Source organism: Pleurodeles waltl, chromosome 1_1 (genome assembly GCF_031143425.1).
Source record: "Pleurodeles waltl isolate 20211129_DDA chromosome 1_1, aPleWal1.hap1.20221129, whole genome shotgun sequence".
Classification (NCBI taxonomy): Eukaryota; Metazoa; Chordata; class Amphibia; order Caudata; family Salamandridae; genus Pleurodeles; species Pleurodeles waltl.
In genome coordinates, this window is record NC_090436.1 from 177352209 (window position 1) to 177380154 (window position 27946).

Below are 27946 nucleotides of genomic sequence, written 5' to 3' on the forward strand. Positions count from 1 at the left end.
AAACAAATTATGGTTTTAATTAATACCGTTTTTTTTTTGTTTTTTTTACCTTTACCTCCATCATGACAACATTTTATATTATCTTATTAGGCTGTCACAAGACGCTCCCAGCTATGCCCATGGTAAAGCCTATCAACTTTGTTGTATAGCAGAGCAGACATTTTTAATAGCTGACCTGCCTATGACTTGAAATGGGTGGGATACCAACATGGCTGCTTTTTCTGAACTGAGAAACATGTTGCACCATTTTAACCATTTTCCTTTTTTTAAATTCAGTTGAAAGTGTTCGGAAGTTAAATACCTGGTACTTTTCTTACAATGTTAACACGTTTGTGTCAGACTACCTTCCCAAGCTTAAAAACGAATATCACACAAAAACGAAAAGTTAATGATTAAACTATTACACAGCCAATTAAATGTAACCGTTGCCTAAAACTTACCATATGTCTCCCCATTAATAGTGCATTTTTTGAACTGCATAATGTTTTGTGTGAGTGTTCCTGTTTTATCAGAGAAGATATACTCTATCTGTCCAAGTTGTTCATTCAAAGTCGTGGTTCGGGCTTTTGCTGGTGTATCCTTCGGAGTATAGTACATTTGTAGGTCCCAGTTTATAAAATAACTTTGACCCAAACGAATCACTTCAACGCTGGAAAAGAAAAACATAAGTAGTATGTTATGATTTGTCTTTACTGTATGACCAGTATTAACACTAACTTATAAGTTAAATTTGTTAGTTATGACCATCTTCCATGATTAATCCATGAATTAAAATCATTTTTTCTTACCCCTGTAACCAGTGTTAAAGCGTATATAGACAGATTCACAGGATGTGTATATCTTGCCCTCTAAAGACAGGCCAGAACTGTTAAACTTGTTTTCTTTCATAGTTTCATTGTGGGTATCACCAATGAGGGTCAGTGTAAGAAGATCATTCTATGATTAAAACACTTGCATAGCAGTGTATTCTGCAATGCCCCACATACTGGTGACATCTTTCAGTTGTTCTCCACCACCCACTAGAGTACAGCAGAACATTTTTAGAAGGAAAAAAAACACAAAACAAAATTCAACATCATAACTGTGTGCCAAACTGGGATCTCAGATACCCAGAGTAGGCAATATAGAGAAGTGATATACTTTCATATTATACGGGCTGGTGCATTCAAAATGGACAATTCCTCTTGCATAAGCCACAATCAGATTGTTTGAATGCCAACCACCAGTTTTACAATTATTGATGGAGAATACAAGTTACATCAGTTGTTTAAACCACAATTTCTCAATAGATGTTTATTTACTGCATTGTGGAAGATGATTAAGGATGAGAGGCTCTCACAACATTTTGAAAAAAAAGACAGTAAACCAGGGATTGTGAATTCTGAGCTATGAATTCTAGAAATACGACCAGCAGTCCCCATCAAGACAGAGATATGATCAAAGTCAAAAATAAAATGTAAGGACATTCTGATACGCTATGTGCCAAATGTACATGCCTACATTTTCAGTACAGGAGTAATGGTGCTGTAAGACTTCTTGGAACATATCGAAAACAGAACAACAAAACATGCTCCTCTTCAGAATTGTAAAATGTTTTGCATGAACAGTTAAAATCTTAATACTGGACTCATTATTTAGGTATTCCTAACTTCGACAGCTTCTTAAAGCAGATGGGAGTCAGACACTGGCAGAAATAAACCCTCACATAAAGCTATCTCAGACCCTTGCAGGTTAGGGTCCTGCTGCCATTTTGAGAAAGAGAAGCAGCGCTGAAATGAGGGAACAGATACAAAATATTTATTTATATTACACTGGATCAATTATTGAACATGTTTTTTTTTTGTTTTTATCAGTTAGGTGTTTTGCAGACCTCTGGAGTGTTGCCAAGCACCTGAGTATTGGGTTTATTATGGAACATCAGTCAGTTTTGTAGCAATGAAGACAGTAAAGGAAGAACAGTGCTACCGATCTTCAGACCGTTTTGTTGTGCTTCTGTGAGTGTTTGCTGGCATTAAAAGTGGGACAGGGCAGGAGAAAAGAGATGAAAAGTATTAATGGAAGGAGGAAGATGTCTTCAGAAACCTTGCGGGTTGTCAGGCTGGGTGTGTTCTTCCAATGTGAGTTTAAGCATTCTATATTGGGCTAGTAAAGATGGTTCTGCTCCTCTGCTTTCTTTGATCCAATTGCTTGAGTGATCAGTACTTTGTGCCCTGAAGAGGTGGCAGCCAGGCATAGCATAGGCTAAACTCTGGTGCAGGTATTAGTTGTCTTTTCCCTTTAAAGGTTACATGGACACCAAGAGTGTCATTATGAGTTTGGTGGACAGAAACATTTGTCCGCCAAACTCCTGACGAGGAAACCGCCGCAGTGCTGGCGGTCTCCCCACTGGTCCCATTACAAGTTTTCCACTGGGCTGACTGGTGGAACTTAGTTCATTCACCATTAAGTATGGCTCAAGCAGGTGGTGATCTTATTTCATTGTACTAGACTGCTGCCTAAGGAGTTATGGAGATTGGTGTCATCCATGTATATTTGAAATTGCAGCTGGTGTTGTGCAATTACAGTTGCCAGTACATAAGGTAAAACTAAGAATCCATGGGTGTGGTGCTTTAGCAATGAGGGACCAATTCCGGGCTTTTTTTTTCCTTATTAAAGAGAAGTGCTCAGTATCGCCCTGGGGCTGCCTCAGTGACTCAGCCATGTTTTTCTAAGCTTACGATTTCATTGACTCAGGTGGCTTAACACCTTTATAGGTAGATAAGTATTAGTGCAGAATTGTGCAAAAGGGCCAAGTCCCTGTGATATCCATTAAGGTAGCGTTGGTGCCAGTGCACAGGTGACCAGATTGCTAGTCATGCCGGAAGTTCATCTTCACAATGTAATCTGGGAGGGTGAAGTACGAAATCAGACAGTAGTTTATCTGGTCCTCTGGATGAGCTGTAGATGTTTTCAGAATTGTGACTGTGAGGATATGTACTAGGGCATTTGAAACTGCAGTCTTTCAAGAAATGCTGATGAGGCGTGGCAAGCAACATGGCCAACAACACAAAGTAACCAGTGGCTCCTGAAGCCAAAATGTTATTCTAAAGTACACTGAGGTCAGATGACTTGTGAGGAAGCTGTCAGGGTGCTCTTAGTACTAAGTAGGTGCCTCACTCTTCGCCTAGAAGATTGCTCACCCACAGGACTGCCACATATTCCCGGTTCAAATATAAAGACCCTGCTTTCCTAACTGGGAAACACTGAAGCACCACACAGCCTTGGGCTGTACAGGCCTGCTTTGGGGATGCACTCGCCACCCATGTGGGGCCTGTGTGGATGAGATGGCCAACTGAATGAGTGATTTTCTGCGGTTCCCCCTTGGGGCTCTGGTTTTGCTGTGCAGTGTGATGATTTTGAGACTCCTTTTGGAGGGGCATGGCAAATGATTCTTGAACCTGCAGAGCTGAGAAACTCTTTAGATTGCTTTCCTTGGCCTGCTTCTTGGCACCCCAGGTCCTGTGGTCGATTGCTGCTGTTGGTCAGTGGCTGTGCCTGGTCAGAGGGGCCCGTTGTGGGGAACGGAGAGGCCTGAGCATGTTAGGGCTGACTTCTAGTCTAGGAGCTGTGTCCCTTCTGCGTTCCGCTGGCCCTCCTCATTTTTGTGTGCCCTCGGGCTCCTCCTTGGGGGCTTCTCTGCATGGATATAGCATCTACAGCACACCTATTTAGTCTGGATCCTACTGGACCTAGAGGCCTATGTGCCCTGTGTTGGCATAGCTGATGCTTAACTGAAGATTAATTGGAATTTGCTGCTTCTCCCCCGGTTTTCAAGCTGATCTTTATGCCACACATTGAGACCTCGCTCTACTGCTAGCGAGATTAAGGAACCTCTTTGTCCTATGAGCAAACTGGCTGAGAAGACCACCAAAATATCATAATTAACATGAGGTACAAAGCTCCCAAAGTAACCCAGCAACCTAAAATGAACTAATACACAGCTGGTACTAGAGGTGAGGGGCCTGCAGATTTGAAGGCTTCCCTGGTAGTCTTTACTGCACCGGTTGACACTACCAGTGGTGTAACGAAACATGAGGAGCCACCTTGCAAAGTACATTTAGGGCCCCCCAACCCATGCAGAAGCTCTGAGGCAGGGGCCCGCCACCAATGCATAGTTTATTGTGCTGAGGGGGACCCCCTGGAGCTCGGGACTACTGCACCGCAGGGGCTGCAGTGGCTATTGTTACACCAGTGTACGCTAGTGGGGCTCAAGTTCTTCCTGCGACTGAAAGAAAGTCATAATCTAAAGAAAAAGATTGACCCCATATCTCAAAAGGTCATCCTACTACAGACAAACTTAGAAAAAGGTACTAAAAGGTCTCCAGGACAGTGGAATGTACTGAGTAACTCACTTGAATCCCTGTCTGAACTAGCCAATTACCTGAATAATAGTGGAGGAACAGGAGGGGGAGTTGTATAGGAGTAATCTACAGTTCATGGAATTTACAGAAAAGACAGAGGTACACAATTCAGAGAAGTTCTTGGAAAACTAGAGAATATCCACTCTCCAGCCCATGGAACTCTTGCAGTGCTTCATAGTGCAGTATGTGCCCAGGGTGCAAGCTCCTGCACCCCCACCCCACCCGGTCCTCAACCCAAAGCCCTCACTGCCAAAATCTTCAACTATTGTGATAGGAATCTCATTCTCCAGTACACCAGAAGAACGACTGAGTGGAGACATGAGGTAGCAGTCATTAGACTATTTAAAGATTACACTCAAAGAGTACAGCATTTCTAATGGGCCTTCAAGCCAGTGAAGCAAAAGCTCTGTCTATGACCTTCAACTACATGCTACTCTTCCTGGCCAAACAAAGCGATACATGAAGGAAAATGTCACTTGATCTTCTTCCCTGAGATGTTTTGGGATTGGTTGGAACATTGAGATAGAATGAGATCTGCTAGGACTGTGAGGGGGCAGGATCACAAAGGACACCTGGTGGGAGTCTACTGCGCTGACCTCATCATGAGATGTTTGAAGGGCATGAGGCTTCCAAGGTACATTGAGATTATGGTAAAAAAGCTGGAATCTAAGACAATGCTGGAAGGAATAAATGGGGCAATGCAATCAAGGCCTAAGAGGAAGCCAGCTGGAAATTACACTTTCCCAAAAAACTACACCATGTTCTGACTCTCCGGTTGGCTGAAGAGGAAGAGACTTTCAGTGTAGCTAGACAGATGGGCACACTTCCAGACACATTAAGAGAAAGCATAATTTGTTGGATGCTGAAAACCTCATCCTACAGACCTTGGACCAGGATCAACTCAGACACTAAGGTTATGTATAAGGTCTTGGCCAATAGTCTATGGAACGTGATGGACAAACTGGTACCCAAGGATCAGTGCAGCTTTATGCACCCTGTAGCACAAAAATATATATCCGTAGACTTACAAACCTACTCCATGCAACAGCCACCTTGCCAGATCGACTTAGTTGGCAGCAGAGGATCTGCAGTGTTAGGCAAGGTGGTCCATCTGAGATTAAAATTGAGGAAAACGGCTACACAGGGATTCCTCACTGGTTGAGATATTGACAACAGGTGAGGACATGCAAGCAGACTGGAGAACGTACTTACCTAATATGTCAGACCGGAAAGATCTGTTAAATGGCTGTCAAAAGAAAACTGAAAAGATCCCAGTTTGCAAGGGAAATGGCTATATGGCCCTACAACCTTTCCAAAATGGGGCGGGGGTGAGTGGAGCTAGCCTCCGAAGATGGTGGCTGTGCGAATGCAAGGTTCCGGACTAGCCTGCATGAGATCCTGCGGTTGATAGCACTGCAGTCCAGTGCCGAGACCGGGAGAAGGTGTCCAGGGACGAGCGGGGAATGAGCCAACCATGAGACTGGTGGCGACCCCTCTTCCTGCCACACGACGTGAAGGAGACAACCGTGGGCGAAGATAGTGGTGCCGCACAAGATGGCACCTGCGCAGCTGTGCTGAAGCCCGAGCGAGCCAAAAGCGGGTGAGAGATGCGACTGCGGCGCTTTTGTCCACCCACCTGGTGTGACTGCAGAAGCGGGTGCCTCGACACCTGAGGACACAGAAGAGGAGGCTGGGAGTCCCAGAGTGCCGGGTGGCCTATGAGCAGAGTACTGTTGGTGGTGTGTGCCCTCCACCACCCCCACCAACCCCCCCGGCTGGGTGGTGAGAAAAGGATGCATAGGGTGGGAGCAGGCAGAGTTGCCCACGCACCTTCACAGCTAGCAGCGCAGCCCCCTCAAATGGTAGACACTTTGCATAAGATACTGGAGGCAATTGAAGACTCAAAGAACACCCTCCAGTAAGAGATCGGGAAGGTGTCGGCTGAGCTGAACCTCCTACGAGCTGACCACCGAAAGCTGACAGAGGGTGAAAGTCACAGAGGAGGACTTGACAGACATTGGAACTTCACAACGAATGCATGAGACACAACTGACCAACCTCATGGATAGAGTACAGAGGCGGGATCATCAGGCAGATGAAGAGGATGGACGAAGTCGGCGCAACAACATAATCATCATAGGACTCCCAGAAAGGGCCCCACCAGGACGACCCCCCCCAGGCCGGTCGTGACCAAGCTACTACATTACAAAGATGGTGATCTACACCTTGTATTTCCCTCAAAATTTAAGATAATGTGGGAGGGCCGCATGCACTTGTCAAAACCCTGAGGAAGCCTGTGCCTGGCTTGAAACCTATAAAGACAGGAAAGATGAACTTGGAATGAATGAGCCCACTACACCTAGACGTCGAAGAAAGAGAGACCGCTCAAAGGACCAACATCATACCGAACGAGTGACGAGGCTAACACAACTACAGCCAAACCAGGAGAAACAAGCTGCCAGCCAGGCTGCAGCATTTCTGACAGAGTCACCCACCTCAGTTAAGGAAAGAAACTTTCTCTTTGACACCTGCGAGACGGAGGATACCTCCGCTCTTGAATCGGTCACTAGCGTGCTGGAAGAACTCCCTCGTGTGACACCCCAAACAGCAGAAGACATCATTCAATAGGGGGCACCTCCCATTTCTGCCTGAAAAAGACTTTTACAGGGAGCAGCAGCTCAAAAGCAGGCTGGTCTGGACACACCTGATGCTCTACTGTAGGCCCACGGCTTGTTCACCCCCCCCCCCCCCTTCTCGCCTTTGGATTGCTCCAGAAGGGTGATGATGATAGAATGCCAAAGATAGACTTCACTGGTTTGGGCGGTCGGCCGATGCCAGACTGACCTGGGGACAGGGAATTGGGGTTTTATTATTTCAGTTATTGTTAATGCCCACCTATTCCGTGTATGCACGGGGAGCAATGGTATGGGTGCGGGTAGAAGTGCCCTTTGAGGCCATTTCAGTAGATGCTGACAAAGAGATCAGGAGCTGTTCTGTCTTGGTGGAGGGACACCTCTGATGTATAGTGATCGTTCTGGGGAGCATATACGCCCCCAACCAGGACCAGATATCCTTCCTACATACACTCTTCGACGAAATGGCTAGGTAATCAGATGGTCCCTACCTCCTGAGCGGTTTGGGGTGGGGGGGATGGGATTTCAATAGCATCACAGATCCAGACTGGGAACGCTCCACCCTCCAAATGCAGGGAGCTGCAGCTATTAGGGTGGCAAAGGGACTGCCGCAGTGGATGGCTAGGTGGGATAAGGGGGATGCATGGCAGACACAAAACCCCCACAGTAGGGAATTCTCATACTACTCTCCCCTCTACCAAGTACATACTAGGATGAATCATATGATCTGCTCTGCTGGCCTCAGCGGTGCTGTCCTACACACCAAATATCTGGGTTGCACAGTGTCGGACCATAGCCTGCTCAAACCGACAATGCAGACACTGGAGAAACGCCCACCGATCCCAACTATACTCTACTTCTTGCTTCATGACTACTTGCACCCCCCAGACACAGCAGCAGTGATAGTATCGGTGGACCTGGAAAAGGCCTTTGATACCTTGAGGTGGTGATGATGCGCATGGGGCCTAGAAGGGTGAGATGGGTCAACCTACTTTACACCTGCCCTACAGCAGGAGTAAAGGCTGGGCGCACGATTTCAAGCAGTTATGAGATCTGCAGGGGGACTAGACAAGGTTGCCCACTCTCACCCTTTCTGTTTGCCATAGCTTTAGAACCGCTGGCGGAGGGTTTTGGGGCCATGGGCCGAGTGTGGGGTGTGATCAGACGAGGAACCCCACACATTATTTCCCTTTACGAAGATGATCTTCTTATTTATTTACAGAATGGCAATGCAGTGCTGCCCCAGGTGCTCCAGATGTTGGAGGACTTCGGTAGGCACTCGGGCCTACTGCTCAACAGGTGGAAGACGTGCATCTTTTCAATGACCGAAGGGATGCCATGCCCATTCTCTTGCCCGGAGAATGTACTCTGGCCCCGAACATTTTGATATCTGGGAATCCAGATCTATCATGACCTGAGAGATCTTCGAGAAGGCAATCAGGGTGGAGCATGCCAGGCACTGAGGGCTGCAGTAGCTTTCTGGTGCTTGTTAAGGCTCCCCACTATGGCATAGGGGCACACTTTCCAAGACGGTGCTGCTTCCCAAACTCCTTTATCACTTTGCTAATCTACCGCTGACCAACCCAGTGTCATGGTTTCGAACCCTGGATGCACTCCTACAAGTGTTAGTGTGGGACAAGGGGCGACAGCAGGTGGCACTGACGATGCTCGGCCTCTCCCCTGCAGAGGGCGGACTTGGAGCACACGCCTTTGAGCTGTCTGTATTACCTGGCAGTCCAACTTCAGTGGCTGGTACAATGGCTTAATGGGCAGGATGTATCGGCGACCACCCTGGAGGGAGAGTCTACACAGGGGGAAGGATTCCTGGCCCGACTACTCCGTGGAAAGCAACCCTTCCCCCAGACCAAACTTACTGGTGTGCCTTGGCTGCCTGGCGTAGGGCCCTTAAGAGAACACGCACGAGTGCCCCTTTCTCTCCGGCCCTCCCCCTAATTGGAATTCTGCTTGGTGAACCCTGTTCCTCATTTACACCTGGACAGCTAAAAACCCTGGACAGACGTGGGGATAAAGACTGTGGGGGACTGCTATCAAGGAGGGATGCTGATCCCTTTCGGGGATTTGACGGAACAGACAGGCCTACCCACTGGTCAATTCGTAACATACAAAGCCATTACACAAGCCCTGAAAGATATGTAGGGTGACTGAAACAACGAGCCTCACACGGCTGCAATCTTCCAGACCATGTTGGCTATTGTGTGGAGGGTGCGGGGGTGGGGGGTAAATCACACCTGGTCACGTAGATTTACAGAGCACTGAATGGGATGAATGACCAGCCGCTGGGGGGGCTGCGACATAATTGGGATACAGACATAGGCAGAAACATGACAGATGCCGAATGGATCCGGACCCTAGCATATGCACACAAGGTCTCCCGAAACACACGCCTGAAGTACATTCAATACAACTACGTCCATAGGACCTACCTCACTCTACATAGAATGAATCTGATATATGGCGTGATGTCAGGGATATGTCCTCGATGCCAATTGATTGATGCTGAGTTTTGTCACATGACCTGGGAATGCCCGACATTAAGACACTATTGGGGGCAGGGGGGAGTCCTTGCACGGCTCAACAGTACATTACACAAGCAAATGGATAACGGACTGGCTGTATGTTAATTGGGGCTCTTGGATAGGCCCCCTCCAAAAAAGGTGGGGAGCAGGTTAGCCGACCTGGCATTGGGGTTAGCACGCAGAAGACTGGCGATCGCCTGGAAAAATAAAAACAGGCCTAGACTGGACACATAGGTAGCAGATGTCACACGCTGGGCGAGGCCAGAGGACAGGGCACTACAGAGGGAAGAGATGAGAGGACTGAGACGCAGACCGATAGCCCCCTTGTGGCCAGAAGTGGTGGATGCCTGGGAAACCCTAGACGCGGTCGTAGACGAGGGCCCTGATAGACCTCTAATACTTGAGGGTTAGAGGTATGACAAACACACACTTTCAATTCCCCCTGTAGATTCACACACCTGGTATGGACCTCCTTAATGAACCCCCTTGCGTCACCGCCTTGCCACCTTGGTGACACACTGTCACAGAGGGGTGGGGGGGCTACACTAAGGAATGCACAGCGCTGCAGCTTGGCAATTGCACTCGCACATCATGCAATCAAGTTTGGCTTTTCTGGGCAAGTTACATGGTTGCATTGGTACTTGCTGTACTATGGGAGGGCTGTTATACGGGTTCAAAGAGTTGTAATTGGTGAAAGCTGACTCCCCGTCTCACAATCATGCCACCCGACTTTGTGGCTCCTAAGAAGCCTGCACCATGAACTACTGTGCTTGAATATAGAATTGTAAAACAAAAGGTCATTCTGAGTTGGTGGAATTATAATGTATGAAACAGTTACCTAATGACGCCACTGAATGGTGTACAGTATGGCCGCGTAATCTGTAATGGCATTGTGAATAAAAATGTTTAGCATTTGAAATACCAATAGTGTTTAAAAAAAAACTAAAAAAAAACAACAACAAAAAAACTTTCCAATGGGGGTAATGCTATATACTGGGAGACTTAAATCCTAGTGTGGCTTTGTCTCCTTCCACAAAGCGCAGGAAGCTTTTGAGGCATGTCTGAGTCAACTCCTGCAGTACGCCAAGAAAATCTGAACTGACTTTCTCAATATGTCACCTTCTACCTACACCTTCAAGGCAATCGTGCAGCTGGGCTCAGGCTTTCATCTGGTATCCTTGTTACAAAGACCTTTCTGATTCTTAATTTAAGCCCTGTAAACCAATAAGGGTCGTCTGGACACATGGTGTAAACCTATATTGGTTTATACTTAGATAGCCAGTTTCCTACAGACATACATAAAAAGAGAAAAAATGGTGTTCAGGGATAGATAATGTTTCTGAGTAGGTGGAACTTTTTTTCTGATTGTAAAAATAGAACATTGGAAATAAACAGAAAACTGGATGTGGACACATGGTTAAAAGATGATCCAGGGGAAGCAGGGGCTGTTTGCAAGATGAGAAAAGGTTCGCATATAAAATACAAGCTCCCTTGAGAAGCTGTGGAGTGTAATCTCTTTGTACAATCTGCAGACTGATGGGACTTCTAAACATACCAATAAGCTAAGTAATTGCACCATAAAAACAGGTTGCATGATAGTTGGAATGTGAGGACAGCTGAAAAGAAGGGGTAGAGTACTATATTATCGGAAATGATAGGGCTAAGCTTGTTCCATGGAGGCTGGTGAATGGTGGGAAGAAAGTAGGTGGAAGAAAAAAGGGATACGAAAGAATAAAGAGAGAGGACACAGAGTAAGTGTGCATAAGGTGATGGGACTGAGTGAAAATTAGGTTTGGAAGAAAATGGGATGGTCTTTCCAAGTTCTCCAGAACAGGTTAGAGGGATGCATGTGATTTTGCGTGGTAGGCAGCATTTGAATAGGAGGAAGGTAGCATCATACTAGAGGTATATAACCTGACAATGAGGTGAGAGCAGACAGTATTTTGAGAAATGGTGGAAGTTGCAGATGTAAATGTTAATGGATAATACCAAGTTGGTTGATTAAAAGGAGAAGGGAATGAGGTGGGAAAGGGAAAGTATGGCAAGTGTTGTGAATGCAGGAGTAAACAATAAGCTGTAAAGGAGTGTTAATCTCAATACCAGGACATGAAGAGTAGACATTAGCCTGGATGATTATGGTATGTCAAACTGATGTTTCATTTTCTGCTACCTCTTTTAGTAAATACTCTTGATTTGTCACCATTTATTTATTTCATATATTTTCCCAAGGTGTCAAAATTAATTATTTTGAAAAACTGATAAGCTGTATTTACCTCACATAAAGGGAAATAGGAACCATTGTGTTCAACACAATAATGTAGCCCCAAAATGCAAGGAAGCCACGGTAGGATGAGCTATACGTCTGTCCATCATAAAGGTACCATGACAGAGTATAGTTGCCAATCTGAGCTTCCCAGAATGAATTTCCAATTGCGAGGCCAGCAGAAGCAAGGATCAGGAGTATAAAAATCTGCAAGAAAATGGTTACAATTGTTAAGCAAGTCAGCAGTAGGAATGAGTGATATTTTAAAATGATCAAAAGTTAATCAGATTTTATAAACAATTAAATAAAAAATAAATAAATAAAAAAAATATTGACCTTCATGTTTAATTCTAACTTTGTCATACAATATATGGCATGTGCCTCAACCCACCTACCCCTGTATTGCTTTCCCTGATTGCAGTTATGTGATTTTTGTTTTTTAAGACAACAGCACCTTTTTTAAATTAGTTTTACTGTTACTTGTAACAATGTTGTTGTGCAGTAGGTACATGTTATGCACCACTACTGATGCAACCCCCAAAGCGGTTAGTAATAATGGGAATTAGATCCTTGATTTTCCATCCTGTAATGTTGGATACATTTGTACGGTTATGGGAAATTATTCCATGATTGTTTCATTGTTAATTAAGACCTGCGTATTGTGTCCTATTTGTTAATGAGAAATGTTTAATCAGAAACTAAACAGCAAAAAGCTGTTACTTTAAGGATAATGTTCAAATGCATACTTCAGTTTATATTAACACTAAAGAAGTTAAATAATGAGATATATGCAAAGCTGCAATATTCTTTTTCTCGGGTCATGCAGTAATATATAACCATAAATTATTAGGTTATCCAGACATCAAAGATCCTGCAACCTCCGCGCCTTAGGTGTGAAGTGAGGGTGGGCTCAACAAAAAACCAAAGAAATTATACAACACAGAGCTGGAGTAAAATATATGGAACATTGGATACTTCATCAGTTCAGGGCAAGCGTAGTTTCAAACTCATACGAAACCTCAATGTCTTTCATAGTGTTTGCCTTATTAGGGAAAATTGTGACATTTCATAAACACAACTTTATACATGTAAAAGCAACATTTTGTCACTTCAACTGTTACACAACATTGTAGTTTTTAAGTTTGTTTGTATTTTATTAAACTAAGCATAGCAAAAAATTGACAAAAGTAAATGCTGCACGTATGAGTTTTGCAAATTATTCAAGAAGAAACCATTCAAAGTGCCTTCCTTCATGAAGATATAATGGAATGGACAAGTAAGGCTGCGGAGGGGTCAGCTAGGCTGGCTGTCAAACCATTCTCATGGCAATACGTGTATTTGTGCCATGCTGGTCAGCATCTGCTGCCCTCCCCAGCTCCTCTGTCTGCTGCCGCCTCTGCCTTTTGCCTGGGATGAACGGAGAGTCGCCTCCACCCCCAGGCTCGTTCCTGCGCCTCATCCCTGGTGGTCATCACAAGTATTTCTCTCTGTCGCTCTTTCACTCTTGCTTTTTCTGCCTTTTTTTCTGTCTCATTTTTCCTTTTATTTTCCTTTCTCTGCTCTTGTCCTCCGCCCCCTACATCGTAAGGCACCTTTCTCCCCTTTCCGCCTCCCTCCTGACCACTCCCCCTGCCCCCTCCCCTTCTTAATAGCAGCCGCAGCACTGTGAGAGGGGAACTGCACTGACCTCCTGGTCAGCGTCTGCTGCCCTTCCCAGCTCCTCTGGCTGCTGCTGCCTCTGCCTTTTGCCTGGGACGAACTGAGAGTCTCCCGACTCTCAGTTCAAGGCCCTCCTCCACACACAGGCTCATCCCTGCACCTCATCCCTGGTGGTCAGATGGCCATCACAAGTAAGTATTTCTCTCTGTCGCTCTTTCAATTTTGTTTTTCTGCCTTTATTCTCATACCTTTCCTTTTATTTTCCTTTGCCTTTGCCCCCTTGCCCCCCGTGAAGCACCTTTTCCGCCCTCCCACCTCCCAGCTGATTGCTCCCCCCACCCCTTATTTATGGCAGCCGCAGCACAGCCACGCTGCTGGGGCACCTAAGACAAGCCCGTCTGCGTCTGTCCACGCCCAGCATCAGGAACCCTGGCTCTCCATTAAACCACCCCCTGGCCTGCCTCCGTTACGACTCCGAGACCCTCCTCTGCCTCAAGACAGGACGCCTCAGCAATTGCTGCATCATCTCCCCAACAGACCTTTCACCTGCATGAACTGCAACTTCAGCGCCAGCCTCAACAAGCTGAAGGTACTCTCCGCACACAAATATACCAACAACCTCCAAACTCCCATCAACTGCTTGCTCCTCAACTTCCACTCCCTCCACAAACACGCCACCGAACTCTGGGATTTGATCGACACCACCCAACCGGACATCACCTTCCTTACCGAGACCTGGGCCAACCCTACCTCGGGACCAGCAATTGCCTTTGACATTCCTGACAGATCCAGCATCCTAAGGAGCGACCGGACCTCCCACCCGGGCAGAGGACTCGCCATCGTACACAAGTCCTCACTACGTGTCAAGGCCATCCCAGAAGAACAATGCACCACCTAGAAACACCTTCATTTCCTGGTCCACTCCAACCACAACTCCCCCATCCGTGGCACCCTGGTGTACAGGCCACCCGTCCCCGCCCTGCTTTCCTAGATGACCTTGTAGACATCGCTACCACCCAAGCCCTGGCATCAGACTACTACCTCCTCCTCTGGACCTGAATTTCCACCTCGAGTACCATGCTGATCCAGAAACGACTTCTCTACTCAACAACCTCGCTACCCTTGGCCTCAGACAGCTGGTCTCTGCACCCAATGAATCAATCAATCATTTGTAAAGCGTGCTACTCACCCGCTAGGGTCTCAAGGGGCTGAGGGGGAGAGGGAAGGATTGCTAGTGCTCGAATAGCCAGGTCTTGAGGTGTTTCCTGACGGTCAGGAGGTTCTGGGTCTGTCGTAGGTGAACGGGAGAGGAGTTCTAGGTCTTGCTGGCAAGGTGGGAGAAGGATCTGCTGCCGGCTGTAGTTTGATGGATGCCAGGAACGGTGACGAGGGCGAGGTTGGCGGAGCGGAGTTGGCAGATGGGAGCGTGGAAGGTGAGTCGCTCGTTGAGGTACGCAGGTCCTGCGTTGTGGAGGGCTTTGTGGGTGTGGATGAGGAGTTTGAAGGTAATCCTCTTGTTGACGGGAAGCCAGTGTAGATCTCTGAGGTGGGCTGAGATGTGGTAGCAGCGTGAGATGTTGAGGATAAGGCGTGCAGAGGCGTTCTGTATTCGTTGCAGTTTCTTCTGGCGCTTGGCTGTTGTTCCCGCGTAGAGTGCGTTGCCGTAGCCCAGTCTGCTGCTGATGAGGGTGTGGGTGACCGTCCTTCTGATTTTGGTGGAGATCCATCTGAAGATCTTGCGGAGCATGCAGAGGGTGTTGAAACACAAAGATGAGACCCACACACATCGCAGGACACACACTGGACCCCATTTTCACCAACCAGATCACCATCAAGACCATCTCCACCCCAGACTGGACCGACCACCGCTGCATACAATTCACAATCACCGCACCCACACCTCCCAGGAGCCCCCCAAAGGAAATCATCAATGAGCAACTCACTTTATCCCTCTCCAAAACCCTCCCTCTGATGTCGCCAACACAGCGCACAATCTCAATTCATGGATCACTGAATGCGCAGACACTCTACCCCCACCCCCTCCAGCTGACATCAGCCAAACGTGTACCTAAGAAAGCCAGCTGGTTCACCACCGAACTCCAAGAATCACAAAGTACTCGCAGACGTTTAGAGAAAAAATGGAGGAACAGCCAATTCAGCAAAGACCTCACCTTATTCAGAGCCACAACTGCCGCCCACAGACGAAAAATCAAGAACGCATCTAAGGACGCACTCCGGGAGTGCATCAACTCCTTCTCACACAACTCTAAAAAACTCTTCTCACTCATCAACGAGTTCACAGATCCCCCTCAGAAGCCACCCGCATCCCCCGTCACAGGACCTCTGCAACAAACTCGCCACCTTTTTCCACCACAAGATCCAGGACATCTACGACTGCTTCCTCCTGGAAAATCCTGGCACCGGAACCTGTGATCGACCGACCGCCCCAGAACCCATCTATACCATCCACGGCTGGTCCACACTCACCACAGAGGAAACAGTCAGCATCATGAACAGCACCCACTTCGGAGCCCCCACAGACCCCTGCCCGCACCACATATACATCAGAGCCAGTGCATCCATCGCCCCGAGCTCCAGAACACAATCAACTGCTCCATCAACACTGGCACCTTCCCCGAGGACTGGAAACACGCTGTAATATGCCCTCTGGCCGACCATTCACAACTAAAGAATTTCTGGCCCATCACGCTGCTACCCTACCCCGCCAAAGTACTGGAGAAAGCAATCAACTACGGAATTTGAGAGAACTCATTGGACAGCTCCCAGTCTGGCTTCCACAGCAACCACAGCACAGACAGCCCTCCTGGCAGCCACCAACGATATCCGATTACTCCAGACCGTGGTCACACTGCAGCGCTCATTCTCCTCGACCTCTCAGCAGCATTCAATACTGTCTCCCACAGCACTCTGCGCACCAAACTCCACGACATAGGAATCTGTGTAAGAATCCTGAAATGGATCCACACCTTCCTCTCCGGAGGATGCAGAGGGTCAGACTTCCACCCTACACTTCCAGACCCACAGGAGTCAACCGCAGAGTCCCCAAGAATCCTCACTGAGTCCCACACTGTTCAACGTATACATGGTCCCTCTTACTGCTATCGTCAGATGCCACTGTATGAACATTGTGTCATATGCTGGTGACACACAACTCATTTCCTTCACTGAAGACCCGGACATGGCCAAAAGGAACTTCCACTCAGAAATGAAAGCTGTTAGCATCTGGATGAGAGAAAGCTGCCTCAAGCTCAACTCAGACAAGACTGAGCTCATCATCTTCAGAAACGCCACCTCAGCTTGGGACACCTCCTGATGGCCCACATCCCTCAGCGCTCCCCTCCCCCCCCCCCCCCAGCACCGACTGAGCATGCACACAACCTAGGAATCATCCTTGACTCCTCTCTAACCACGACTCGCCAGGTAAACTCCGTCACCTCCTCCTGCTGGCAAACACTCCACAAACTTCAGATGGATCCCAGCAGACTGTTGCAGGACAGTCACCCACACCGTAGTCACTAGCAAGCTCAACTACGGCAATGCCCTCTATGCTAGCACCTCAACTAGAAACATCAAAAACGTACAACTCATCTAGAACGCTGCAGCCAGACTCATTCTGGATCTCCCGCGCGAGAACACATCTCACAACACCTGAGGGCCCTCCACTGGCTACCGGTCGAGAACAGAATCAGCTTCAAGCTATTCACCCACACGTATAAGGCCATACAGATCGCAGGACCAGCCTACCTGAACCAATGCGTCTCCCTCCAAACCCCCACCAGATCAATCAATCAAAAAATTTATAGAGAGGGATAGTCACCCGTTAGGGTCTCAAGGCGCTGGGCGATGGGGGGGGCTGCCGTTTTACTGTTCGAAAAGCCATGTCTTGAGGTGTTTTCTGAAAGACAGGAGGTCCTGGGTCTTGCGGAGGTTGGTGGGGAGGGAGTTCCAGGTTTTGGGGGCGAGGTAGGAGAAGGACCTGCCTCCAGGGGTGGTGCATTGGATGCGAGGAACTGTGGCGAGGTCAGCGGAGTGGAGGTGGCCAGTGGGAATGTGGAAGTTCACTCTTTTGTTGAGGTAGGCTAGTCCAGTGTTGTGGAGGGATTTGTGTGCGTGGATGAGGACTTTGAAGATGACCCTTTTGTCGATAGGAAACCAGTGGAGGGATCTGAGGTGGGCGGAGATGTGTTCATGGCATGGGAGGTTCAGGGTGTGGCGTGCAGCTGCGTTTTGGATCCTCTGGAGTTTCTGCTGAAGCTTGACTGAGGTGCCAGTGTAGAGGGTGTTTCCGTAGTCTAGCCTGCTGCTGATGAGTGCATGGGTGACTGTCTTTCTGGTTTCTATGGGTATGCATTTGAAGGTTTTTCGCAGCATGCAGAGGGTGTTGAAGCAGGAGGAGGTGATCGAGTTGATTTGCTGGGTCATGGAGAGAGAAGAATCTAAGATGACGACGAGGTTGCGTGCGTGGGTGGAGGGTGTTGGCAGTGATCCTAGGGTGGTGGGCCACCAGTTGTCATCCCATATTGTTTTGTTGGGGCCGAAGATAATGGTTTCGGTTTTGTTGGAGTTTAGTTTGAGGTGGCTTGCTGTCATCCATTTGGCAGGGTCTAGGAGTCCGGCGTGGAGGTTGATCTTGGTGGTGGTGGTGGGGTTCCTGGTGAGGGAGATGATGAGCAGGGTGTCGTCTGTGTAGGATATGATGGTGATTCCGTGTGGGCCCTGGCCACCTTCCTTTACATCTGCGAAACTACCGGTGGAGGAACATCCTTCACCTACATAGCAGTAAAGAGCGTAAAGAGCCGGAACAACCTCCTCCTGCACCTCAGACAAAGCCCGTCGCTCACCATCTTCAGGAAGAACCTCAAGACGTGGCTCTTAGGATGAGCGTCCCCCCCCATGCCACCCCCATAGTATGAATGTGTGATTAGCAATACATCGAGGAAATGGTTCTTTTTCTACCCCATTGTCACTATGTCTACTGTAAACCTGCTGGACATTAAGCATTACTTAATGCTCAATCTTGGGCGCTACTTCACTCTCCACAAACCTTTCTCTTTTGCCATGCTAAACATATCTTAAACAGAGACATTTTTACCATCCTGCCTCCTCCTGTCCTCAGTTAAGACTATTCCTCTTCACTAACCACCTGTGCAAGGAACCAAGGATCCCTCAGGTTCTCGGAGGCAAGGGTCACCAAAAGGATGACCAGGTGTCTGTCCTAGCATATCTGCCTAAGTACTGAAAGATTCAAAATGCACAAACGAATGGTGTCTGTAATCCTGGTTAGTCCCACTGATCCTTCCAGCCTGGTGGTGTGCCAACTTATATTTTCTTTTAGAATGCATTGATTAATTTTCAAAATGTATGCACTGATTAAGAGCATCTCGCCAACCCTTGCGCACTGGGTGTCATTCTCTATTTTTTACATTATTGAATGATGTACTGCAACCTATCCTGGATCTCTACTGATATATCTACCCTTTTAAGATTTGGTTAACTGTTTTTTATCAAGTTAAAAACAAGGCTAACATCCAATACCCATACGCAAATTAAATACTCTGTGATCATTCAGGCTACTTTAACTTGTAATGATTCCTTAGATAAGAAATCTGAGTTACGAGTTTTGCTCCTAAACCTTATGCCATATTGTAGGAGGCTGGACTGGCTTGTAGTGAGTACCAAGGGGTACTTGCACCTTGCACCAGGCCCAGTTATCCCTTATTAGTGTATAGGGTGTCTAGCAGCATAGGCTGATAGATAATGGTAGCTTAGCAGAGCAGCTTAGGCTGAACTAGGAGACGTGTGAAGCTACTACAGTACCACAGGTGTCACTTGCACAATATCATAAGAAAACACAATACACAGTTATACTAAAAATAAAGTTACTTTATTTTTATGACAATATGCCAAAGTATCTTAGAGTGTACCCTCAGTGAGAGGATAGGAAATATACACAAGATATATGTACACAATACCAAAAATATGCAGTATAGTCTTAGAAAACAGTGCAAACAATGTATAGTTACAATAGGATGCAATGGGGACACATAGGGATAGGGGCAACACAAACCATATACTCCAAAAGTGGAATGCGAACCACTAATGGACCCCAAACCTATGTGACCTTGTAGAGGGTCGCTGGGACTATTAGAAAATAGTGAGGGTTAGAAAAATAGCCCACCCCAAGACCCTGAAAATTGAGTGCAAAGTGCACTAAAGTTCCCCCAAGGACACAGAAGTCGTGATAGAGGAATAATGCAGGAAAGACACAAACCAACAACGCAACAACGATGGATTTCCAATCTAGGGTACCTGTGGAACAAGGGGACCAAGTCCAAAAGTCACAAGCAAGTCGGAGATGGGCATATGCCCAGGAAATGCCAGCTGTGGGTGCAAAGAAGCTTCTACTGGACAGAAGAAGCTGAGGTTTCTGCAGGAACGAAAAGGGCTAGAGACTTCCCCTTTGGTGTACGGATCCCTCTCGCCGTGGAGAGTCGTGCAGAAGTGTTTTCCCACCGAAAGAACGCCAACAAGCCTTGCTAGCTGCAAATCGTGCGGTTAGCGTTTTTGGATGCTGCTGTGGCCCAGGAGGGACCAGGAGGTCGCAAATTGGACCAGGAGGTAGAGGGGACGTCGAGCAAGACAAGGAGCCCTCTTAGCAGCAGGTAGCACCCGGAGAAGTGCCAGAAACAGGCACTACGAGGATGTGTGAAACGGTGCTCACCCGAAGTTACACAAAGGAGTCCCACGTCGCCGGAGACCAACTTAGAAAGTCGTGCAATGCAGGTTAGAGTGCCGTGGACCCAGGCTTGGCTGTGCACAAAGGATTTCCGCCGGAAGTGCACAGGGGCCGGAGTAGCTGCAAAAGTTGCGGTTCCCAGCAATGCAGTCTAGCGAGGTGAGGCAAGGACTTACCTCCACCAAACTTGGACTGAAGAGTCACTGGACTGTGGGAGTCACTTGGACAGAGTTGCTGGATTCGAGGGACCTCGCTCGTCGTGCTGAGAGGAGACCCAAGGGACCGGTAATGCAGCTTTTTGGTGCCTGCGGTTGCAGGGGGAAGATTCCGTCGACCCACGGGAGATTTCTTCGGAGCTTCTAGTGCAGAGAGGAGGCAGACTACCCCCACAGCATGCACCACCAGGAAAACAGTCGAGAAGGTGGCAGGATCAGCGTTACAGAGTTGCAGTAGTCGTCTTAGCTACTTTGTTGCAGTTTTGCAGGCTTCCAGCGCGGTCAGCAGTCGATTCCTTGGCAGAAGGTGAAGAGAGAGATGCAGAGGAACTCTGATGAGCTCTTGCATTCGTTATCTAAAGTTTCCCCAGAGACAGAGACCCTAAATAGCCAGAAAAGAGGGTTTGGCTACCTAGGAGAGAGGATAGGCTAGCAACACCTGAAGGAGCCTATCAGAAGGAGTCTCTGACGTCACCTGGTGGCACTGGCCACTCAGAGCAGTCCAGTGTGCCAGCAGCACCTCTGTTTCCAAGATGGCAGAGGTCTGGAGCACACTGGAGGAGCTCTGGACACCTCCCAGGGGAGGTGCAGGTCAGGGGAGTGGTCACTCCCCTTTCCTTTGTCCAGTTTCGCGCCAGAGCAGGGCTAAGGGGTCCCCTGAACCGGTGTAGACTGGCTTATGCAGAATTGGGCACATCTGTGCCCAAGAAAGCATTTCCAGAGGCTGGGGAAGGCTACCCCTCCTCTGCCTTCACACCATTTTCCAAAGGGAGAGGGTGTAACACCCTCTCTCAGAGGAAGTCCTTTGTTCTGCCATCCTGGGACCAGCCTGGCTTGACCCCAGGGGGGCAGAAACCTGTCTGAGGGGTTGGCAGCAGCAGCAGCTGCAGTGAAACCCCAGGAAAGGCAGTTTGGCAGTACCAGGGTCTGTGCTACAGACCACTGGGATCATGGAATTGTGCCAACAATGCCAGGATGGCATAGAGGGGGCAATTCCATGATCTTAGACATGTTACATGGCCATATTCGGAGTTACCATTGTGAAGCTGCATATAGGTAGGGACCTATATGTAGTGCACGCGTGTAATGGTGTCCCCGCACTCACAAAGTCCGGGGAATTGGCCCTGAACAATGTGGGGGCACCTTGGCTAGTGCCAGGGTGCCCTCACACTAAGTAACTTTGCACCTAACCTTTACCAGGTAAAGGTTAGACATATAGGTGACTTATAAGTTACTTAAGTGCAGTGTAAAATGGCTGTGAAATAACGTGGACGTTATTTCACTCAGGCTGCAGTGGCAGGCCTGTGTAAGAATTGTCAGAGCTCCCTATGGGTGGCAAAAGAAATGCTGCAGCCCATATGGATCTCCTGGAACCCCAATACCCTGTGTACCTTAGTACCATATACTAGGGAATTATAAGGGTGTTCCAGTAAGCCAATGTAAATGGGTAAAATTGGTCACTAGCCTGTTAGTGACAATTTGAAAGAAATGAGAGAGCATAACCACTGAGGTTCTGATTAGCAGAGGACTCAGTGAGACAGTTAGTCACTACACAGGTAACACATTCAGGCACCCTTATGAGCACTGGGGCCCTGGAGAACAGGGTCCCAGTGACACATACAACTAAAACAACATATATACAGTGAAAAATGGGGGTAACATGCCAGGCAAGATGGTACTTTCCTACACATATGTATGATACAACTCAGTATCTCCATTGCTCATACTGACCCAAATGCTGATAGTAAGTTCATAGTTACGTAATCATATTGTCACTATATTTACAAGAGCATTTATTAAAACTCAGGGACACAGCATAGTGTCATCTTTTAGATTGATGAAATACTTCTTGTTGTTTCTCTATGTCCTCATGAATCATATTAAAAGGTTTTCAATTACAAAAGAGTGTTTCTCTGCTTTCCTAAAAGCTAGCTATTTCTCCTTAACTAACCACTGTATGTTAACACTCGGTGATTTGTGAGAGAATTTTCACACTTATCTAACTCATATATAGTTTAGTAGCTGACATATTGATTCCTTTGAAAAGTTTTAATTTCATGAAATACTTACTTGCCAGCCCACATTTTCATTAGACTTGTACTTAGTGGATGATACTCCAGTTATTTAGAGAGACTACTTACCAATTTGCTTTTTCCAAGCATGAAGAGTGCAGCTTTGGCTCTAACCGAAATCCCACATAGCTTTTTTTTTTCTGCCGCAAAAGCAACTCAACCAGTATAGTCTACCTCTGAAGAGTATAATGTCAATGACCACAGTATGATTTGTCCAAGAAATCTTTTTGCTTACACTTGGAGTGATGCAAGTCTGACCGGAACACAATGCAGAAGGCCAACTTTGGCTTCAAAACAAACTCAGTTAACATTGTTAGTTACATTCTTATATAACTATTGTATATACACTGCATGGACATTACCTTTTCTTTACTCTATTCACTCCTTACCTCACCTGTCTTTGGAAAAACAATCTAACTAAGGACTCGAAGTCCATGCACAGTGTCACTGAGATGAGGAGTCACTCGAATTTGTGACTCAAAAAGATTCTCCGAACAAAAACAACTTGCAACACTACAGACCCAACACTAGATGGTGGACTTATCCAAAGCATGTGTATCTACAGCCACACATGCCATCTAACATATTATTTCCTATAGAGAAAGCCCTTCCACTTAACCCCCAGCAAATATGAGGTGATCCTTTCCCATCTTGGAAAACTGACCCCTGGAGATGGGCTCTACAGCAAATCAGAAATTTTCATAGTGGACTGTCAGCATAGACAGAAAGTATAGGCAAGGTAAAATCTCCCATTAAAGAAAGGTTTCAAAGCAAAGTAAGCAGGTAGAATCACAGGGCATTAGATTAACACATGTATTTGCTTAGTTTACTGTATTTACCATATACACCATGTAATTCATCAGATAGTCAATTTTGGTCCGTTTCATCCTAGTTTTGCCACTATTTCTCATGATTTTCGTGTCAGCACCTAAAAAAAGAAAATATAAATACTATGCATTATGTGTCAATTGCTCATTATAGCAATATAGTATAAACAAATGCAGTCCTCTTTTCAGTTCTTTTCTATAACCAATTGATGAACAGCCTTGGGAACCTAGCAATGTGACATAAAACAGTGCCTTTAGCGATTAAATAAAGTGTACAGAGCACACTACACACCGATTCCTCTTGGTGAGCAGCATGTACTCATGTGTGAGCAAGCAGAGATACCACTTCCTAAGCACTAATGCTCACCCACCTTTTTGCAGCCTTCCCACCAGATGCTGCAGATTGCAGAAGGTCTTGGACTTGTATGCGCCCATCAGATGCTGTGAATTAGAGTTGCATTTTGATGCATAGGGGGTGTACAAAAATGCCTTATACGTTTTCATGTTCTTTCGTCAATTTTGTGTCACTACGTCAGCATATGCCCATCCTGAGGGCACTCAAAGATGCCCCTTCAGGACAAGCAGATTGTGCAAAGTAACCTGCAGACAGCTTGTGTGACCTGCTTAGGAAGGTGGCACATGTCAAGGTACTGATAGCTATGCAGATATAGTACACGGTTCCTTTCAAAATAGTCTACAACAGATGTACCACAAAATGTGTGAAACATACTGAGGAAAACACAGACTTTAGTCTTCAAATTCTGGATTGAGTGTTAGGAAACTGGGACTAGATGTGTGACATGACATGTGAAAAATATATGATACACTGTTCCAAGTAGAAAGAAAGGAACACATGGGGGGGTCCTAAAAGTTAGGAGCAAAAAACCTCACACATCCATGAGGATGTCATGCTTCATCATCGGTATAGCTCCTCGTCAGACCGGCACTGCAATGTCTGACGGGCACCACCCCAAGTGGGGGGGGGGCTCTTTGCTGGAGATCTTTTACAATGATGGTGCCGTGACCCCAGGAATGAGTAGGCAAAAAAGGAGATCAAAAATAGGAAATGGTTAAAATTGGCTCTCAGAACCTCCAACGGGTAAACGATTTATTAGACCAGGTGGAAGGTAGGGACCAAGATTAAAAAATATATATAGTCAAGAGAGTGAAACAGAGATAATGGTCAATCACTCTATATTAGAAAGAATAAATGGGAGGGAGGTTGGGCAGTTTCCAAACCAACCCTTTCATGGGTCAACATGTTTCGCATCCTGGTGGCCCATACGGGTCCAGTGATGCTTCTTCAGGACCTAGATGACTACGTGTATCTCCTAATCATAAAGGCCAAGTGTGCCTTCTTAATCGAAGTATATAGGTTACTCTTAACCAGAGAGTTTCGGGAAAAATAACCAGTCACTTACATCAGTAGGGAACCAGTAATTCCTAACTGTGGCCCATCCCCATTAAGGGAGTGCGCTCCGTAGGACCACGTGGACCAATGGTCAGGCGCAAGTTAAGTCCGGGTCCATGGATCCTGCATGGTAAGACATGACACTGCAGCTGCATGACTTCTCAGAAGTTATCAGTGGGCCTAATAATTGTGTACAATCTGGACTTAAAATATAACATGCTCTGCAACTACCCCACCAATGTAACTTCATTAGTTTTTCTCCTCAGCATTAAAACTCCAAATGACACTCCTAATAGGATCTTCAGCTACACTTCAGCTTTGGATACAGAAAAACAACTCAGGAACATATGGAAAAAAATAAGATGACTACTTCAATGTGTTTTTGTCCTTATCCTTTGTTGGCAGATAAAAGAATCACTGTGTGCTGTCAGCCAGACCTTTACACACTGGTATACCACTAGCTCCACTTCACACCAGTATTGCAAGTAGCTGATAACAGTCTACTAAATGGGTACATGAAGAGGTACTGGGTTAGAACCCCTAAACACCAATTTGCAATCCCACTGCCATTTGCATGCACTTAGTTTCTGCCTCCTCTCGCTGCCACCACATGCCAGAAAATGGCAGCGTTATAGCAGCCAGATTGTCCATTTCCTTTGAGAGTTAAGGTACCTATGAGTAGCACTTGAATTAACTGATAGATACTATAGGAAGAAACAAAGTAAACAATGGTTGTTCTCTATGGCATAAGCACAGCGGTAGAAAGTAACTTATGTGGTCTGGTTACTAGGGCTAGCTATGGAAGACCTTGAGGGAGGATGCATACCAACGAGTGGGCACTTTCTGCAAGAATCCCACTGGGTAAAAGGGGCCCGGCAAGTAAGTTATTTCTGCATCAGAGAATTGAGTTAAGTTCTCAAAAGTCATATCTGAAGATGAAATACGAAAACTGGAAACTATGGGTAAATCACAATCATTGAACCCAAGAAAAGAGGGGAGGGCAGCGTTTCTCTATTCCTAGATCCATCTACCAAGATACCTTCAAGAAGTCCAATGGTAAGGTGGCACAAAATAAACATGAATTTAGTAAAGGAGAAAAGGAATTGTTGAAGCTGATCAAAGCCATGCACTGCAGTATGAACTCTAAGACAAATGGCCGTAAGAAGGCCATGAGAACATTGAAATTGAAAATCAAGCCACCATCTATGGAATCTAAACAGTGGACAAAGGGAAGAAACATCCTTGTGTCTGCAACAGCTCTCCCAGTGCATTCTGATTGATACAATAAAACAAGTTTTGCACCCTAGTGATGAAACAGATAGTGTGTGCTATCCTTGCACACGTTTCATGCTAATTTGCACTTATTAGCAATGAGCAACCCTGTGGTTTTGAGGTTCTTGGCAAACCACAATATGGATTGATTTTTGGTGTGGTGCATATTGGGGTTAAGGCAAATGGTAGAGCTCACTAGAGCATGATAAGTCTGCGAAGAAAGACACTTTCCAAATATCATAGGATGTTTAGCACAATGCTGCAGGCAAATTATATGACTGAAGATGAACGTAAATACCTCCATGAATATAAAGAGGGTGTTGCACATGATGTTTTGGGCATTGTTCCCAACTACGACAAATGCAGATCTGAGTAAGGCAATAAAAGAAAGAGCTGAACGCTATAAATGACAGACATTGTCTAACTGAGATGTTGATGTATTTAACAGACAGAAAAAAAGATATTGGGTTGCTGCACACATATATATTGCATACTGGTGCAATTATTTTTTTAAATATTTAGGAAAGGAGAAAAATTCACAGCTTACATTTGGCTAATGTCGAACAAAAGGTAAATATCCATCCATATCTAAACGTTTAAAATTAAATGAAGTGTACAATCCAACAGCATATTTCTAATTTATAATGAAAAACAAAGGCACAATAGAAAGGCAAAAATAAAAATTCTAAACTTAACATAAATTAACTGCAACTTGGTAGTGCCCATACCTGCAAAGAGCACAAGCCCATGACAGACCTCTGTGTTCCTGATTGTGCAGCCACGCAGTAATATTTTATCCGCATCCAAGCCATAGCTCCTGTTCTTCCAGTGTAGAGTGCCAATAAATCGGTCTAGTCGGTTATTGGGCTCTTCACACTCAACCACACCTAATACAAAACAAAAGCAATATTTTTTCCTGTAATCAAATGTTAATTATTGTTAAAAAGCTACTAATACCATTCCAAAAGCATCATTCTAATTAGGGATAGCAACATTAAAATTACTAAGGGCCTGATTCTAACTTTGGAGGACGGTGTTAAACCGTCCCAAAAGTGGCGGATATACCACCTACCGTATTACGAGTCCATTATATCCTATGGAACTCGTAATACGGTAGGTGGTATATCCGCCACTTTTGGGACGGTTTAACACCGTCCTCCAAAGTTAGAATCAGGCCCTAAGTGTCTAACTTATATAATAGAGAAAATAAATATTAACTTCCACAATGTAAAAACTAAATGCAACAGTTTATATACCGTCCACGGCGCTCACACAACACTGTTGGGTAAAAAAACAAGAGAGACTGGTTTCCTCAGCAGGAAAGCTGATAGCCAAGCATAAAGAGCAAATGTCAATCAGACAGGAGCACTAAATATGGACCATCCACACCGTATCAGCTGCTATATTAGTATCTAAAATTAAATCCATGTAGCAGTGGGGTGCTGTTAAAATAGTACAAGAACAACAAGTAAAACAACAATTTAGAGTCTTTTTTATTACAAGACAAACTGAAATCTTAGATTTATTATACAACTGCATTACACCACTTGCATCCATCTTTATTTAAAAGACAACATGCATGCAAGGTGCCCATTTATTAGCAGTAACAGCTTTTCCCTCATTCTGGGTGCATTCGGAAAATGAAAGAATAAAAGTATTTTTTTTTCATTTGAACTAAGAGTGAACTACAAAGTATAATAACTTGTTTTAAAAACTTCTTAATACTGAAGTGCTGTCTTTTAAGTGTTGTATATATAAGATGTTACTATTATTACATTTAATGGCATGTATGTTATTCACTTCAGGAAAATGGAATCTTAAGCCCGTCTTGGTGACAGGAAGGACACAAGGTGTCAGCAAAAAGCTCAATTCACAGAGCTTGGCAGCATAGTGATATATG

The 27946-nt window shown here is 46.0% G+C and overlaps 1 protein-coding gene across 4 annotated transcripts in view; it reads right to left on the bottom strand.

The window, feature by feature from the left end:
• Positions 1–27946, bottom strand: part of ATP8B1 (ATPase phospholipid transporting 8B1) — a 306728-nt gene that overhangs the window by 162716 nt on the left and 116066 nt on the right. For all 4 annotated transcript variants that reach the window (XM_069220066.1, XM_069220071.1, XM_069220080.1 and 1 more), the window contains exons 10-13: positions 26775–26933; positions 23376–23464; positions 11844–12040; positions 441–649 (exon numbers count right to left, since the gene is read on the bottom strand). In XM_069220066.1, coding sequence (XP_069076167.1) covers positions 441–649; positions 11844–12040; positions 23376–23464; positions 26775–26933 — 654 coding nt within the window. The remainder of the gene's footprint in view (positions 1–440; positions 650–11843; positions 12041–23375; positions 23465–26774; positions 26934–27946) is intronic.